This window comes from Tricharina praecox (assembly GCF_024521635.1).
Source record: "Tricharina praecox strain CBS 144465 chromosome Unknown BZA05scaffold_8, whole genome shotgun sequence".
Classification (NCBI taxonomy): Eukaryota; Fungi; Ascomycota; class Pezizomycetes; order Pezizales; family Pyronemataceae; genus Tricharina; species Tricharina praecox.
In genome coordinates, this window is record NW_026250410.1 from 576,110 (window position 1) to 589,143 (window position 13,034).

General features: G+C 56.6%; 6 protein-coding genes across 6 annotated transcripts; 2 read left to right on the top strand and 4 right to left on the bottom strand.

Annotated features, from left to right (window-relative positions):
* Window positions 1-670: 670 nt before the first annotated feature.
* On the bottom strand, window positions 671-1,803 carry BZA05DRAFT_467818 (O-methyltransferase; the record flags this gene model as incomplete). Its single annotated transcript, XM_051487826.1, has 5 exons — window positions 671-1,138; window positions 1,205-1,314; window positions 1,372-1,448; window positions 1,529-1,574; window positions 1,630-1,803. 5 exons carry the CDS (start codon window positions 1,801-1,803, stop codon window positions 817-819), a joined length of 729 nt encoding a protein of 242 aa, XP_051340776.1. The 3' UTR covers window positions 671-816.
* Window positions 1,804-3,170: 1,367 nt separating this feature from the next.
* BZA05DRAFT_321355 (uncharacterized protein) lies at window positions 3,171-3,882 on the top strand (the record flags this gene model as incomplete). The annotated part of the gene is made up of 3 exons (XM_051480448.1): window positions 3,171-3,321; window positions 3,383-3,494; window positions 3,546-3,882. Coding segments are annotated over 3 exons (600 nt in total), but the record flags the coding sequence as incomplete, so codon positions are not given.
* Window positions 3,883-5,221: 1,339 nt separating this feature from the next.
* On the bottom strand, window positions 5,222-6,052 carry BZA05DRAFT_467820 (uncharacterized protein; the record flags this gene model as incomplete). Its single annotated transcript, XM_051487827.1, has 3 exons — window positions 5,222-5,436; window positions 5,520-5,803; window positions 5,867-6,052. The coding sequence occupies 3 exons, from the start codon at window positions 6,050-6,052 to the stop codon at window positions 5,256-5,258; spliced, it is 651 nt and encodes a 216-aa protein (XP_051340778.1). The 3' UTR covers window positions 5,222-5,255.
* A 102-nt stretch (window positions 6,053-6,154) lies between these two features.
* BZA05DRAFT_261787 (uncharacterized protein) lies at window positions 6,155-7,014 on the bottom strand. The gene has a single exon (XM_051480136.1). It carries the CDS (start codon window positions 6,850-6,852, stop codon window positions 6,307-6,309), a length of 546 nt encoding a protein of 181 aa, XP_051340779.1. The 5' UTR covers window positions 6,853-7,014; the 3' UTR covers window positions 6,155-6,306.
* Window positions 7,015-7,567: 553 nt separating this feature from the next.
* Window positions 7,568-8,566, top strand: BZA05DRAFT_467826 (uncharacterized protein; the record flags this gene model as incomplete). The annotated part of the gene is made up of 2 exons (XM_051487828.1): window positions 7,568-8,282; window positions 8,432-8,566. Exons 1-2 carry the CDS (start codon window positions 7,728-7,730, stop codon window positions 8,564-8,566), a joined length of 690 nt encoding a protein of 229 aa, XP_051340780.1. The 5' UTR covers window positions 7,568-7,727.
* A 1,483-nt stretch (window positions 8,567-10,049) lies between these two features.
* Window positions 10,050-12,587, bottom strand: BZA05DRAFT_472900 (HAUS augmin-like complex subunit 6 N-terminus-domain-containing protein; the record flags this gene model as incomplete). Its single annotated transcript, XM_051488034.1, has 5 exons — window positions 12,362-12,587; window positions 12,043-12,283; window positions 11,273-11,962; window positions 10,624-11,222; window positions 10,050-10,565 (listed from the first exon to the last, which is right to left on the bottom strand). The coding sequence occupies exons 1-5, from the start codon at window positions 12,536-12,538 to the stop codon at window positions 10,050-10,052; spliced, it is 2,223 nt and encodes a 740-aa protein (XP_051340781.1). The 5' UTR covers window positions 12,539-12,587.
* Between the last annotated feature and the right edge of the window lie 447 nt (window positions 12,588-13,034).

The window sequence follows — 13,034 nt, forward strand, 5'->3', positions numbered from 1 at the left end:
TGTTGTTATTATTGGAATTTTGTGCGAAATTCAAATCCCGTAAATTAGATAAATCATATTTTGCTACCGGTAGTTTTCGATCACCAAGGGAGAAGAATTAACCAGAAGAAGCGCGCAACCGGCTCACCTCGAGGGAAAAAATGGTGCTCGAACCCTCAGCACGGGACCCGATCTCTGCGACTGTGCCGCTTGGGATAGAGACAGTCTCGGGCCAGAAGGCCGGAGCACGACAAAGGAAGACATCCCGACGAATAGCCTCGCTCAGGTTGACGATGACTATCGAAAGCAGGATAGCCTTGCTATAACCGGATAGTGAGGTGGATAGCTGTCTGCTCGAGCACTCACGAAGGAAACTCATGAGGTTGCGCTGTTTGGGAAACTTGAGGTCTGCAGGGTAATCCGTTCGCACAGCTCCACAGCTCGGCCAACCTCGGAGGCCCTTTGGAGATCGGGGTTTTCTCAGCGGCTGAAGAGCTAGAGTACCTAGCACGGGACCACGGGACCACGGATACGGGATCCAATGGATCCAATAGAAGCCTGGTGATGACACCGAACGGCATGATGGAGATTCATGGCAACAGTCCCGCTACCTATCATTCGTTAGTCGATTAGAACTGCAGCAGACCAAATTTCTAGGTTGGGTTACGCATCGATGGATTGAGACTGTATCGTAGGGGTTTGTTGATGACTGCCGTTCATTGAGAGATACAAAATTCGTTCCATCATCACATCATTCGACCCTAGCAGTGAAAAGACCACATGAGAACTGATGACTCCATTTGCCCGAACTCCCTAACTCCCTAACTCCCCAACACCCTAACTCCCCCCATTCTTATACCGAATCATATTGATCCCATCAAACGCGGGAACCAGCACATTCTCGAGCTCCTGATGAGCCGCCACAAACTTATTAAACGCATCGATATGCTTCGACCTCCCGACCTGAGCCTGATTCTTCGCCGCAGGATTATTCTCCGTGTTTGCAACGAGCCCACGGTACAGCGTGTTGTCCGCAAAGATCACGCCATTGGGTGCCAATAGTTTCAGCGAGAGCACTTTCTGCAGGTACTCAATGTACCCTTCCTTGTTGGCGTCAATGAAGATCAGGTCGAATTGTCGGCCGGCGAGGGTGGTGATTCTATGTGGTTTTGCGAGCGTTAGGGAGGGGGGATGGGGGAGAAGGGGGAGGGGAGGAGGTACTCACGTTTCGCTCGCGGGGCCTTTGATTAGCTTGATCACCTTGTTGGTGTCCTGCTTTGCGAAGGTGGACTCGGCAAAGGTCGTGGCTACGTAGTCCAGGTCGAGGGTAACGACCTGTGAACGTTAGAACGGTGATCGGATGGATCATACATTGGGGATGAGGATACATACCTCGCCGTCGGGATAGTCGCTCACAGCACTGGCCCAGGCGAGTGCGGAGTAGCCAGTGAAGCAGCCAATCTCGAGGACTATATATCCAGACCCATTATTTCAGCATCACTCTCGTGCAGCTTTGCGAGCGCCTTGCTTGGGGCCTTTATCCACATACCCTTCTTGACACGGTGCATCTTTGCGATAAACACCATGAATTGAGCCTGCGAATCCATTAGTTTGATTCTTCCCGAATTCCACTTCGTGACGATGACTCACCTGGAGGGTATTGATCATCATGGCCGGATCCTGAGCCTCCCGCTGCGTGAACTCCAGAGTGTCATTGCGGTGCTGGTTAATGACCTCGCCGAGACCGGTGGAGTTGGCGATGGCATACTCGGTCACCGCCGCGGTGACTTCGGCATTGGGGAAGAGCTCGGTGGAGACGTGCATTGCTGGAGCTGCTTGATTCGAGGTTTGAATGGATCGGAGTTGAGAGGTGGAGGAGCTCTGGATATAAATACTCGTGCCGCCTTTGTAGTATGTACTACCTCTACAGTATGCCTATGCTACAAACATACGCAACTACATGTCGGTACACGTTTGCCGATGTCTAGACCGGCATGAACCTGCACTTAGGCGGGGTAAACAAGTTTGGATGCTGCACAGCATGGTGGATACGACGGCTATGCACATGAGGGTAATCAAGTTATATCCGCGATTCCTACATCCGTTACTGTAGATACTGTAGATACTTGCTCTAGAGTATAAAGAGTAAGATCCATTGATCTCGTCGCTCGTTTGGTGGAATATTTCTCCAGACTGCGGACTGCGGACGTCTGTGGATAACCCGGGAACCGACACCCCGCATTCCCGCGAAGGGCCGGTCCCCCTGTAGCTGTACTCCACTGCACACTACAGCACGCACGTTATCGATACAAGGTAAGCACATATCATCGGTTTACCTGCCACCACGGATGACAGATTAGAGAGCCATTTGTATCCTCAAAGAAGAAGTCGGGACAGATGTCAGAACGAGTATGTATGGATTTTAATTTTCCGGTCAATGCGAACCCATGGCTAACCCGACGTCAGAGCTCTCACTCTTCGGCCCGCTTCCGAGAAAAGTCCCGTCCACTTCCCCGGATTGCTTTCCGGAACAAAGAAGTAGATACTTCATAGCATCCAGCTTTTAACCATGCCGGGATGGAGCCCCGGGGCAGATGATCCGGGGATATACCTCACACCCGTGTGCGTGGCCATTACGCCTCTCGGGTTTCACACAGATTGTCGCAGCGTCACAGCCGGTCACCATCCTGGTTGCCGAGTGGCCGTCCGATCGGAGTCCTCGGGCCTTGAGAAGTTGGGAGATCTGGCACTGATCGGCAGGACTCCCGTGGGGAATCTTGGATGGGCTTCGTTCATATACACCATACGTTGGATGTTAGGAGCGGTAGGAGCGGGCCGGCTGGTCCCCCTGTCATGAACGCCGCCTCGTCGGACCGCAAAAAGGCTGGGGGAATTGTGTTGCAAAGATGGACAGTGTCAACAGGTATCATGTAGAGATGTTGGACCATAGATAGGAAGAAAGTCGGCGGATTGGAGGTGTTTAAATACGACGTAGATTCCGTAGATATCTGTTTCGGTCCACCACCACCATCGTCTGGCACAACGTTCTTTACACACACCCTCTCTATCTGCACGACCGAAACTTGACACGCACAATGTTTGCAAAGACCCCATCAGCCCTTTCGTTCCTCGGCCTCGGTATGTTTCTCGGATACCTATATCTTTAAAACTACACATTCTGATACGTAGCAGTGGCCGCGGTGACCGCCCAATCCTCGACACCCTACACAGACTGGGCCACGGGGATTGCCTTCCAGTCCTACCAGTCCGCTCGGGACGGCTTTGCCTTCGGCATTGCGGTTCCCGAGTCTCCCACCGATGAGTTTATCGGCCAGCTGGTTTGTTCTGTCCACCATGGGTATATGCCACAGCGCCTGCTAATGCGCCTCCCTACCACAGTCAGCGCCAATCACGGGCTGGGCCGGTGTCAGCTTCGGCGGAGGAATGCTGGACAACCTCCTCCTAACCGCCTGGTCCAACAACGGCGAGATCGTCCGGGCCTTCCGCATGGCCGAGTGAGTCCCCCAAATTCCAATCCCCCCTCCCGTTCCACTAACATTTCGCAGGTCATACGCCCTCCCAACCGCCTACACGTCCACCACCCCGGAGCTCACGGCACTGACCTGCGGCACCTCGGTGAACGAAACACACTTCACCCTGACATTCACATGCAAGAACTGCCAGACGTGGACGACATCTTCGAACACGACGGGGGGCTTCGATCTCACGGGCGAGACCGCCGTGATGGGGTGGGCGTATGGGGCCGACGCACCGACGGACCCCGCAGATCCCGAGAGTGATATCACGCAGCACACTTCTTTCGGGCAATTTGGAATGCTGCTTTCCAGCGCGAGGAGTGCGGATTATGACTCGTGGAAGGAGTGCGCTGCGGATGGAGACGCAGGTGACGGTGGTGACGGTGGTGCTGTGGCGTCGAGTGCCGTGGTGACGGAGGTGCCGATCGTGGGGACTGAAACGCCTGTGACTTCGGCCGTCGTGTCGACGGCGCCCACTGATACTGTGCCGGCTGTGGGGACGGAGACGGTACCCGTACCGGTACCGACCAACGCGGCTTCGGCGGCAGATCCCTCGGCTGTACCCACCGGAGGAATTCCGGTTGATACAGCAACAGCTGTACCGGTAGACTCAACCGCCACGCCTATTCCCACAGGAGTAGCACCCCCAGTGGACACAACCGCAGCTCCGGCCGTTCCAGTCGACACCACAGCTGCACCAGTGGACTCAACCGCCACGGCTATTCCCACCGGAGTAGCACCCCCAGTGGACACAACCGCAGCTCCGGCCGTTCCAGTCGACACCACAGCTCTACCGGTAGGCTCAACCGCCACGCCTATTCCCACAGGTGTAGCACCTCCGGTCGACTCCACAGCCGTCGCACCACCCGTTGACACGACCGCCCCACCCGTCGACCCAACCGCCGTCCCCACCGCCGCCCCCTCGCAGCCCACCCAGCCAACCGAGCCAGGGACAACCGCCGTCGTCCCCACAGCCGCGCCAAGCGGCGGCACGACCGGCGGCCTCCCACAATACTCGCAGTGCGGCGGCAAGACGTACACGGGGGCGACCGAGTGTGCGTCTCCGTTCACTTGCAAGGAATCTAACGGTACGTACTCTACACACTTTCCCCGTCCATTGATAGGTACTCCCCGATACTCTACTCAAGCTGACTGTGATTCCGCACAAAGATTGGTACTCGCAGTGCTTGTGAGCGTGTGGCCGAGTGATAAATTGTGTTTTGCAAACTATGTAGCAGGATTATGGATGGATGGAATATATTTCTTTCTAATTTTACGTCGCTTGCGGGCACTGGTGATAAAGTAAACGAGCAACCGAGCAATCACTCAATCCTAGACCGACTGCGATATCATATGACGACGACGACTCCGTGCTAAACCCGTAACTGCCACCGGACAGAACGATGGCGGGCCGTGAAACATTCACGGCACGGATGAATCATGATTCATGAGGCCATATGTGTGCACCTGGTGGGCAGATATCTAGAGGTAGGGCATGCTCAAGTTGATGTTGATAGCAGCGTAGATATACGTATACTTATGCGTGTGCGTAGGTACTTTATGTACTCGCATCGCATCGAAACCAAACCGAACCGGACAATGCTTCAGTGCATACGGTAATGACAGAACGACCCGTCTCTGGGTCTTTTCCCTTCCCTTCCCTCCGAAGCGCAAAACCCCCAAACCCCAAACCCCAAACCCCAAAACCCAAACCCCAAACCCCAAACCCAAACCCAAAACCTAGGCGACCTGAGCCATAGCCGGCCTCCTCGTGTACGGATCCCCGCCTGCGCCGGCGCCGGCATGTCCCTGACCATCCCACGCCCGCCAGTGCTTCTCGGTCATGTTCCTCATGCGCATCTCAAAGTTCCGTGCGCGCATGAGTACAAAGATCATCTGGAACGTGACGAGTAATAGAACACTGCCGCTTCAATCAGCCCCATCCACAGCACACCCCCACCCACATCCCCCGCTATCAAAGAAGAAGGAAGAGGAGGAACCTACCACTGCACCACCGCCATCCCAAACACGCCCCTAAGGCCGGTGCACTCCCCTCGCTCGCCCTCGTCCCTGCGCACCATCATCGCCATCCCATCGTCCCCCCGCGTGCTCCCCTCGCCGCTCAACCACTGATCGCACGTATAGCTCGCGGTGACGCCGCGGGTCATGATCGCCGTCACGACAAAGCCGCAGCAGCACGCCAGGTCGCAGATCGCCAGCCATGTGCGCTCGTGCGCGAACCAGGTGAATACTGCGCCTGCTAGGGCTTGGATTATGGATACCGAAGTCTAACGGGAGGTTAGCGGGGGGTGTGGAGCGAAGGTGGGGGGAAAGGGAGGGAGGGGGCGTACGAAGGCCAGCAGGAGGATCAGCTCGGGCTTTGGCGTGGCGCTCCACGAGGTCGCGAGCAGCCGCACGAAGACGCCCGCGATTGTGAGTGAGAGGAGCACTTGTAGTGCCCGTAGGACAAGCGTCGCGTAGAACTTCTTGGGCGACCGCGCCCGCGTGGAGATTGTGGTTACTGATTTCGTGGACATGTTGGCTGGGCTGGGCTGGGCTGGTGATATCGTGTGAAGCGAGGAAGTGAAGATAAGTGAAGTGAAGTACCGTAAACAAATGAACGAACGGATGAATGACGCCTGCGCCGAAGAAGTAGAAGATGGTGGTGATGGTGATGAAACGAAAGTCGGGCGCTGCTCGAGTATTTTTATCGCTACGGCTCCTCCAGTTCTGGGCCGCTCCGCAGAACGCAGGACGTCGCGGGTGCTTAAGTATCTATGCCGGGTACATATCAATGCCATGTATGTAGAGTAGGTATCGCATCACCCCTTCCCCCTGTACATACCCACGCAAAGTGCTTGGTTACCCCGTTCCAGCGTGAAACACCCTCAGGGGGACGCAGCCGTGTCGCTGGGCCACTCAGCAAGAACGAAGCCACACCCTCGTGACGCCGGTTCTTCACCTCCCATTCCTCCTCCCTCCCTTCCCTTCCCTTCCCCATCCCCATCCCCTTCCTTGAAGCCCCCTTCCCTTCCCTTCCCTTCCCTTCCCTTCCCTTCCCTTTAGACTGCATCTGCAGATCGCGGGGATGACCTGCATATCGATACTCCGACCGACGGACTGTCGTGTTGATCCCGACTTCTTCGGCGCGGGGGGGAGGCGGGATGGGCGAGGGAGAACCCTGAATTTCTAAGAGTGCCCTACGTTTCGTTTCAACTCTTTTGGACGGACCAGCTAAAGGAAGGCTGACGTCGTGATCGCCGTCGGTCGGGCTCGGAAGATTTCCCCGGACGCGGACTCTCCGGACTCTCCTCTGCAGACACCACTCCCCTTCCATTCCAAGTTCCTCTTCAGCCCGTGTCCACTACGTCCTAGTAGCTGACCGGCTGGCGGCTGCAGAGTTCTTGCCGTCAGCCAGGGCACGCCAGTGCAGGCCAGGCCAGGGCAGGACAGGACAGGCCAGGGCGGCCCCGCAACAGACCGCGTTTCGGATTAAACCCAGTCGCGCCGCGCCGCTCCGCCTCTGGAGTCTGCGCGCGGAAAGCGCTGATTGGCTGGTTGGCTGGCTGGTTAGCTGCGATGTGCTGAAGCTCTCTGCCCGATGTCACGATAACGCCACTGATTATGCGATAACCAAGTATCGGAGGCTGAGGGGTGCACAATGCACATTCCACCTCCTGGCTCTCGGCTCCCAGAGCGCTTGCTGCGCTCGCCACTGCAAGAGACAAGAGACAAGAGACTTCCTGCAAACAGCCGCATTGTTAGGCATTGCTTCAGCTTGGCCGCAACCGGCGCGGAACATCGTTATTCCACACGCAGGCCGGACGCAACACCTGCTTTATTATGGCATGCGGTATGTATGATAACAACAGTTACTCGGGCGCTATCATAGCACAATGCACATAGAGTACCGACCGCCATAGCACGGCCCAGACCACGACACAATCGCCAATCGTGCTCCTTTGACTGGACGATATTACTCGAGCCCTTTGTACTAGCCATCATAGCAGCGCCTTTTGCCATCAACAGCAGCGCCTTTTGCCATCAGCACTATCAACTTCCCCATGTTCACCCGCATTCCCCCTCCGATATCATCCTTCACCGCTACTCCACCGCAGATAAAACGACAACGATGTCTTCCCTCCCTCCTCCGCCGTCGCAAAATCAAAATCAAAATCGCAGCACCAACCACGGCCCCGCAAACGCAAATCAATGGAACTCGACACCTGCGCCCCCTCCACCACCTCCACAGGAGCGCATACTCCCTCCCTCCCCCCCCTGGCACCTCTCCACCCGTTCACCGTGACCGCGCTCCCCGGCAAAGGGCTGGCACTTCTCGCCACCTCGTTCATCCCAACCGGAACACACCTCTTCTCAGAATCACCGTTACTCCTGTTAACCTCCTCGTCCTCGCACGCGCTCCCGCAATCAACGCGGGTACTGGCGGGGTTCTCGCTGCTCCCGCCGGCGCCGCGCGCCGCGCTGCTGGCACTGTGCTCGAATCTGCCGCTGATACCGGTGCCCACTGACGAGTCCACCGCCCTCGCCGTCTGGAAGGCGAATAATTTCTGCTTGGATAGTGAGGGCACCGTTAATGGCGTCTTTGCACTCGCCGCGAGACTGAATCATGCTTGTGTTGGTGGCGAGAATTGTAGGTGGGTTTGGGTTGCGGATGGGGAGGGCGAAGGCAAGGGGGAGGACGGCGGGGAGGGGGAAGGGGAGGCGGAGAGAGGGCAGATTCAGTTCTGGACGGATAGGGATATCGCGGTACGTTTCCCCCCCCTCGACGAAGGCTCCGGTGCGTTGAGGACTACGCAGGCAGTCTCTGCTATTCTACCACCGTCCCATACTGGAGCATACAGCAAGTGGTGGACAGCAGGACATAGGAACTGATAACCGCCCCGTGCTTGGAACAGGTGGGGGAGGAACTAACGCACTGCTACCGGCCCGACTGGCGGATGGGCACCGTCAATCGGCGAGCGGCGCTGTCGGAAGAGTACGGCTTCGACTGTGGATGCACTACGTGCGAGGAGCCCGAGGTCGATGATTGATCGTTGACCTGTGGGCTGTAGATACCCTTACGCTTTGATAGATGGTTATTTTGTGGAGAGAATAGACTTTGTATATACCACCTACTACTAGTATGTATAAAGTAGAGTAGAGTAGATACTCGCCCACACCCACACTGCACAGTGGATCTCCTGCAGGAGACATGATGCGCCCGCCGCGATGCGCTGCAGTACTAATATGTAGGCGCGCGGCGAAGCTCAAAAAAAAAACAATGCAGCAGCAGCAGTTCGGGCCACAGGGGCCTCTGCGACTCGTACATAGCCTTGTAGACTCGCAGTGTGCTGGCTGTGCTGTACATACGTGCTGGCTGGCTGTGATGCGTTGTCGACGACTTCATGGCATAGACTTCATGCCATGAATGACAGTTAGACCATACCGTAGAGCATGGACTCACGGCCGAGTGCCCGAGTACCCACCCAGCCACCCAGCCACCCAGCCACCCAGCCACCTTACCACGCCCATCCACCCACGCCCGCCTCACCACGGCAGCTAGAGGTATCATAGGTACCGTCGCGGCACGGGTGTATATATACCGATATGGTATACCGGTATATACTTGTAACCTCACTTCGAACTACCATCATCCATGGGAATACCTAGAAATCGCGATCATTTCCTCCGCCGTGCTCCCGCCGGTACGGTACATAGTATCTCCTGGGCCCTGGCCGGCACTCTATTCACACCGTGTAGGTACTCTACCCAGTACCCAGTGCCCAGTGCCGACGCCGTATAGGTACTGGTACCTGGATGTTTGTATAGGTAGATCTTCATATGAATCTCCATGTAGATCTTCGTTCCCCCTCCCCGCATCAAGATCGATCATCGTGCGCAAGTAAAAGTACATATGTTGGTATCGTACGTTTTGCGGCGTAGGTTGCGGCGTCGATTGCGGCGTCGATTACGGCGTAGGCTGCGAGAAACAAATTACAATATACCATACATACCATACACAATATACACACCATAGTATCATAGTATAATACATTCCGGTACTTCGAAAGCTGCATGCATACGCGAGTGCGCAATTAAAAAATTAAAAAATTACGCAAAAATGTATCCACCCGTCCGCGCCCGTTTCATCTTTCATCTTCCATGACCCATCCGTCGTTTCGCCCGACTTGACTTCCTGGAAACTTCCTGGCAAACTTGAGTCCTGGGGGCGACTCCGGAAATCAAGCGCGGCAAGAAAGCACGAAAGCGCGGCTGTCGAAATCAATACAGTGCGGTATGCGTGTGTGTGGGTGAACGTAGTATACACATAGGTAGTACATCTACCGCGCCAGCCATGGTCCATCGACATGATCCACCGACATGAAAAGTTAAACGTAGCAAAAGGGTCGTCGTTTGCATACAATCCGAAAACAGAACTAAACCTACAAAACGCCCGCGCTCTAAAGATCCATTGGACGGAATAACGAAAAACAATCCCCCTCCGACCCCCGACCCCCCCGACCCAGACCCCAATTACCTCCTGATCTTACTCGTCAACGGGCTCGAAATGTATTCCATAACCTCATCTTCATCCTCGTCGTCGCTATCGTCATCCCCTCCGGTCATGCTGATATTGAGCCCCTTGACCGGGCCTCCGTTGCGTGGAGGGCTGGGCGTGAACGTGGGACTCAACGCGATCTTGGGCCGCGACTTGAAGACGGAGTTGTAGTCGCCGCCGGCGATGAGGTCCTCTGTTGGCGTGGCGGACACGACGGGTGGTTGTCCGGGAGCGGCGATCAAGTTGTTGTTCCGAGTCCGAGTTGGGGATTCCTGGACCTCGGGCTCATCCTCGTCCGGTGGTAGCGTCATGGTGGTGTCGTCGCCAAAGTCGTCTTCGAAGTTGGGGCCGAGAGGCGCTGGGGGTGAAGACGTGGCGGCACGCTCCCAGGGCATCATACCGCCCTTTTGGCGAGTGATGGCCACGCCGCGACCTTTCATGGGCGATGGCTTCTCCGGAGAAAAGGATGCTGCGGCGATGGAGGAGACGATCTGTAATGCACGTGTAAGCTCGCTGTGTAGATGAATTCCGATGAATTTGGGTACGAACCTGCTCTGCGAAAAGCTCGTCGTCCATACCGAAGGACAGCTCGTTGCGGGCTCGCGAGTTAATGGGCTGCGTCGGAGTGCTCTCCTGACGGCGGATCTCGGGTATTTGTGGAGGCATCAACTCTGGCTCATCCTCGTCGCTGCTGTTCAGGCAGGATGCCATTCCGCTACCAATGGCTGAGGTCTCTCCGGTTCCAGGCATGAGCGATGGGCTCTTGCTCGGCTGGTAGTATGAGCTCTCTTGCTGTTGGCCGTACCCCTCCTCTTGATCGACGTCCATCTCGTCGTCCAGATCCATTGCATCATCATCCTGATTAGCTTGGGTGTCGACTGGTGATGGCATGTCATCCTGTATTCCGCCGTCGCAGCTTTCTGGATCGCTGCTGCCACCTCCTTCCTGCAGATTGATACGCAGATGGTAGACTTCAGGGCCGTCATCCATTTCCGCTGGTGTAGCTGGCGATTGCGATTGCGACTGTTCTGCCTGTTCCGGTCCGTCATACGAATAATATACTGGGACCTCTGGTTTTTCGTGTGCCCGCTGGGTCGGGGCACCGGTCAACATCATCTCCTCTCGCAAGGAACTGAGCAGATCCGCATCTAAATCCCCATCAGCGAAGAACCAACCCTGCGCGCACAGCTCAACCCACATTCACTCTGATGGACCCTGCCCCTGATCTGCTGTCCAACCATATTCTTCATATGCAGATCCTGATGCCTATTGAACTCCACCCCCAGGCCCTTCTTCTTCTCCTTCTGCTCCTCGGGTGCCATCTTAATCGGACTCGCCGCCCCCGACTTGACCGGAGAGGAAGCACCAGTCAAACTGAGCTCTCTAAGTTTCCGAATCTCCGCAACCCTCCGTCTCTGCTCGGCAACCTGATTTTCGAGCCCCTTCAGACTAACCGCCGGCGTAGCGGCCATCGTACTGCCCTCAAAATACTGCCGATTCTCCCACGCCTGCTCAAACGGCAGTTCCAGGAACCGGTCACGCGTCGACTCCGGGTCTCCATTCAAGATTATATCCAGCCACCGCGGGTCACCCAGCCAATTGTTTTCCCACTTCCGCCGGATATTCTCTTCGTAGCCCCGTGGTCGCGAGGGTTTCGCCCGTTTCTCCGCCGCCGCCGCCGCCGCCGCCTCCTCTTCCTCCGAGGGAACCATCCCCGCCATGGCCGCGAGCATGGCCTCCTTCTCCTCCAGCAGCCGCGCGAACGACTCCCACTGCGCCTTCGCACTCCGGCGGGCCTCGAGTATCGACTCCAGCACGACCCGGTGCGCAATGGTCAGCGGTGTGAGGTACGCAGGATTCGGCGCATTACTGGTCGCCTGGTGATACGCTTCCTCGATCCATCAGCACACCCCCAAGATCCCCTGCCTAAGTCCCCAATCCCCCTCCCCCCCTTCCTCGAGGACATACCAGTACTAGGCGTATACCCCTTCCACCCACCGCCCTCAATGCGATCCCTCAGCACCATAGTCGACAGCGCGAGCAGCAGCTCTTCGTACCGCGGACCGCAGCAGTCGTCAAGCGTCGTCCGGCGGATCAGCACGCCGCCCAGGCGTCCGCTCTTCTTGATGTCGTCGAGCCATTTGAACACTACGTTCCGCAGCTCGCGCGATTGCGCTGGCTCGTAGATTGGCCAGCAGGTGTGCAGTTTCTATAGGCATAAGAGGGTGAGCGAGGGAGCGGGGGGAAGGGGGCGAGGGGAAGGGGACGGGGGGGGGAGGGGGAATACCAGTGCACACTCCTCTGGATCGAAGATGCTGAATAGGTGGTAGATTATGTGCTCGAACGCCTTGCCTTTGTTGGTGAGGGACGTGAAGACGTCGGCGGTGATGGGGAAGGCGGCGAAGTCGTAGTCGAGCAGGCGGAGGTTCGTGAGAAGCAGCGAGACGGCTGGTGATGGCTTCATCGCTGCGGTGGTGGTGGTGGTGGTGGTGGTGGTGGTGGTGGTGGTGGTGCAATGCGTAGGTAGTTGCTCTGCCGTTGCTGCGTTGGAGGTAGCAGGTAGCAGGTAAATAGACGTACACGGTAACGAGAGCACGGTACCTGGGCGTGCGTGCGTGCGAGCCTCCACCACCACGGAGACCAACCCAACCCCTGTCCGTTTCGGAGGGTGGGCCCAATCACCTGGACCGTTTGCCAGGAACCCTGGCTGCAGCCAGCACCCTGCAAGACAGGACAGACCGTTTCTCTGGGCCGGCGGGGAACCCTAGCCCTGGATATGGAGAGGAACTGGTGGAGAAACAACACTCTGCTTATATATGCACGTACCTACAGAGTACATACGGTAGCAAAAAGTGGTGTGCGATTGATGCGGAAGGTCTCCAGTAGTACTATCTACCGCTCGTGCAATATATTACGCACTGTACAGAATACCAGAAAACTACCAGAGAACTACCTTATTC

Bases quoted from the DNA above. Each gene is read 5' to 3' on its own strand.
- BZA05DRAFT_261787 (XM_051480136.1), bottom strand. From the start codon at position 6,852: ATGGAAGGGGAGTGGTGTCTGCAGAGGAGAGTCCGGAGAGTCCGCGTC.